Genomic DNA, 3445 nt, shown 5'->3' on the forward strand with positions numbered 1-3445 from the left:
TGGGCTGCTTTGCATCATCCCCCCCTTCCTTTGGTCCAGGAAGCTCTTGCACTGGCAGATAACGCGGGAGAGCATCTTGGCAGTCAATAAATAAAAATTCGGGATTAGATACAACCCCGAGGGACAGTCGTGGAGGGATAGGGATCTCTTTCACAGCAGAGAGTGTACACTAATTCTTTGGGGTTTGTAGTTATAAAATACTTGTTCACTGCCCTGAGTTAAGACCTTCCATCGTCTACGGTTGGATTCCTGATCTCTTGCACCTTCCTGCCTGACCTGTGTTGTTTACAGTGTTCAGTTACTGTTGGACTCGTTAGCGAGGGCTGCATGCTTTTGTCATTCAAGCTGCTAAAGAATTAGATCAACTGATTTGGGAGATTGTTTACAGGGGATTCTAATGTTAAGCTGAAAGGGTTAAGGTTTTGCAATATAGAAAAATACCTTTTTTTTTTTTTAAGATTTAATTAATTGGATTTAAAAAAAAAAAAGTGCATCTGTTAAGCATCACTATTTGAAAACCGTGGGGTGTTTTTTTTTTTTTTATTGGCGCGTTGTTCGTTGGCCTGATGCGTCTGTGATCTCTGAGAAAATACCGTGTGATTTTTCAACGCTCACAGGTGGAAAGTTCGCCGAAGAACACCTGCAGGAGCACCTCAGTTCCACCTTGTTCTGCTTCCACAAACCCCGCTTCAGCTTCAGCTCCCTTCCCACCTGACTCTCTGGAGAAGACACCTCCCCTCTGTATTCTGGTAGACAGCCGCGAGATCTCCTCCGGAGCAGAGGTGATTTCTTCCTTGAGGGCCGACCACGGAGTGAAGGTGCAGGTTTGCTCGCTGAGCAGCAGCGATTACGTCGTGAGCAACCGCATGGCCGTGGAGAGGAAATTCCTGTCAGAATTGCTCAACTCTGGGAACAGGAGTAAAATCAGCCAGCGGATCCAGCGCCTGCAGAGCATGTTTGAGAGAACGTGTGTGATTGTGGAGAAGGACAGGATTAAAACAGGTGGGTGTTGCCCGCGTCTCTGCTCAAGGCTTGCGCCGGCTTCGTGTGTCAGACAGGAGAGAAAGGAGGCTGGAAGCCTGTCTTCTAGGGGGTCGCGTTAATAAGGTCACCACCTGAAGGTTAAAATTTGTTTTGCTTTTGAGGGCCATTTAATACAGGGAGAGACAGACAGCTGGATCCATCGCTGAGTCATTACTGGGGCAGGGGGAAAGGAAGTTAAGGCAAATATTAACTGACCAGATTAATGAGTGCCAAAAAACCCCAACTTCAAGGCAGATTTCAACAGAGAAGGTGAGAGCGGTAGAACAAAGGAGCAAGCACAATCTTACCTATGTTCAGCACTAAAATAATAGTGGACTGAAGAAAAATATTTTTTCTAGCAATACCCTAACGAGTGGCACCTGTCAGGCCGTACGGGGAGACCCTCCCGGTTTAGAAGCGGTGAGAAGGGCCTGAACACACCGTCCCACAGGTTACGTTACCCCCGAAGTGCAGAGGCCGGAGCAGGTGATGAATGGCTGGTGCAAAGGGGCATCAGCTGAGCTGAATCCCTTCTTAGGAGAAGAAGAGGGCTCCCCGGGGGGTTGGGAGGGCTGTGTTCACATATTGCCTCGGGTCACAGAGCGGGGAGAGGAGCCCTGGAGGCGCCTCCTGACTTGATTAAAAATTTGGGGGAAATTCAAGACTATGGCTTTGATTCCTAGAGTTTGGGCAGGCCGTTTGTCTTAATCCTAAAATCCAAATTCTGCAATCAGACAATCTTACCAACGCTGTCTCAGGGCCATCTAGAAAATAACGGAGAGGTCTTGCTTGCACCTGCTTCCCGTAAGCGGGAAGTAGAGCTCATGGCTCCAGTTAAATTACAGATGTTCTGGGATGTAAAACTCCACCACTGCAATCAAATTGTTGTGGATGCGGCTTGGTTTTTGTGACGTGGGCTTAATCCATTGGTGGTTCAGATAGGGACACAACAGTAGAGGTGGTCGCTGCAGAGGAGCGGGTTGTGTTGGAGCTGCCTTTTTACCCGCAGCTCAAGCTGTCAGTCATTTTCACCATTTTTGACGTGTTTTCTCATTATCCTGTTTCCAGAGTGCTGCTGGTTTCTTGTTTGACGGGGTTCGAGTGCATGTTTACTTCGGTAGCTTTACCAAACCTCTTCTGATTTGGTCTGTCCCGTTGTTCCTCACTTACCATGTGTTCCTCCCAATCCTCTCTCCTAATGGCATTTAATTTGCAATTTCGGTGTTAATTCCTAAACTCTGCCTCCCAAATGACTGAGTAAATCCTGCTCCTGTGACGCCTCCTGCCTCCGTTCCTTGAAATGTTTTCCCTCATCGTGTTTTTGGTCGTGAGTTCTCAAAGCAGGGGTCCGTTCTGCTTTGCAGGCGATTCAGATCAGAATTCTCACAGTAATTTAGCTCTTAAATCTCACGGGGTTTTCTGCCCGTTGCCTCTGCAGGAGAGGCGTGGCGCTCTTTCCAGAGGACGCAGTACTACGACGGCGTGCTCTCAGCCTTGGTCCGGGCTGGGGTCCGCGTTCTTTTCAGCTCTTGCCAAGAGGAGACGGCGGGTTTGCTCAAGGACCTGGCCTCGGCGGAGCAGAGGAAGAACGCCGCCATCCGCGTGCCAACCGAGGTGGAGGGCCGCAAACGGGAGGCGCTCAACTTCTACTTGAGCATTCCCGACCTCGGCTACCTGGCTGCTCTCAACATGTGCCACCACTTCGCCTCCGTGAGGCAGGTGGCCAACAGGTAACGGCGGCCAGTGGCCCCGGGGTCGCTCCTCTCCCTGCCCCTTGCCAGTGCCCTCCTGGGAGGGCACGGTGCTCCCTGCTCGGGCTCCTCTCTGCCTTCCCCTTTCCTCTGCAGGTTGCTCAGGCTCCGGCTCACCCCGCCGTGCCCGCAGCCCACTGGCAGCCCCCCCTCAGGTGCCCTCTGCTCTCTTCCAGCTCCCCCGCCGCCCTCGCCGCCGGCGCCCGCGTCAGCCCGCAGAAGGCCGAGGAGATCTACCGCTACCTCCGCCACGGATTTGAGGTGCAGATGCTGCCCCAGAACCTCGGCGCCAAGGGGGGGAGAAACGCCGCAGCTGCCAGGAGCTGAGGGCAGGGAGACGCGGCCTCGCCACCCCCCGGGCTGTTCTTGAAATGCACTTTACTGAAGTTTTCCTTCCCTGTAAAATATGTAAATAAACCCCGCGGGGCTTTGGCACGCTCCGACCGACCCCCTGCCTGGCACCTAAGGCGAGGCTGTGCCTCCGGGGCTGGGTACAGTCATTCCAAAACTTCTTTAAAAATTAGAATAAAGGCTGAAATGTTTTGGCAAAGCAAAGGTTTCCGGCTTCGGCAGAAAGGCGAGGCAGGGGCAGCCCTTCCTGGCAGGCCCAGGTACCAGGCCGAGCGAGGCTGAGGGCCAGCTCCTCCCCCCCAAAGAGTCCGACTCGTACC

At 52.6% G+C, this 3445-nt stretch overlaps 1 protein-coding gene across 6 annotated transcripts in view; it reads left to right on the forward strand.

Annotated features, from left to right (window-relative positions):
• FANCM (FA complementation group M) overlaps positions 1–3324 on the forward strand; it is a 76136-nt gene extending 72812 nt beyond the window's left edge. For 3 of the 6 annotated variants that reach the window (XM_042799299.1, XM_032995893.2, XM_032995895.2), the window contains 3 exons: positions 618–1002; positions 2462–2753; positions 2871–3324. In XM_042799299.1, the coding sequence (XP_042655233.1) occupies positions 618–1002; positions 2462–2753; positions 2871–3144 (951 nt within the window). In that variant the 3' untranslated portion in view covers positions 3145–3324. Of the gene's footprint in view, positions 1–617; positions 1003–2091; positions 2436–2461; positions 2754–2870 lie in introns of those variants that run through there. The other 3 variants (XM_042799300.1, XM_032995892.2, XM_032995896.2) reach the window with 3 other exon arrangements.
• The last annotated feature ends 121 nt before the right edge of the window (positions 3325–3445 follow it).

This window comes from Tyto alba, unplaced genomic scaffold, assembly GCF_018691265.1.
Source record: "Tyto alba isolate M040663 unplaced genomic scaffold, T.alba_DEE_v4.0 Super-Scaffold_29, whole genome shotgun sequence".
In the NCBI taxonomy this organism is placed as follows: domain Eukaryota; kingdom Metazoa; phylum Chordata; class Aves; order Strigiformes; family Tytonidae; genus Tyto; species Tyto alba.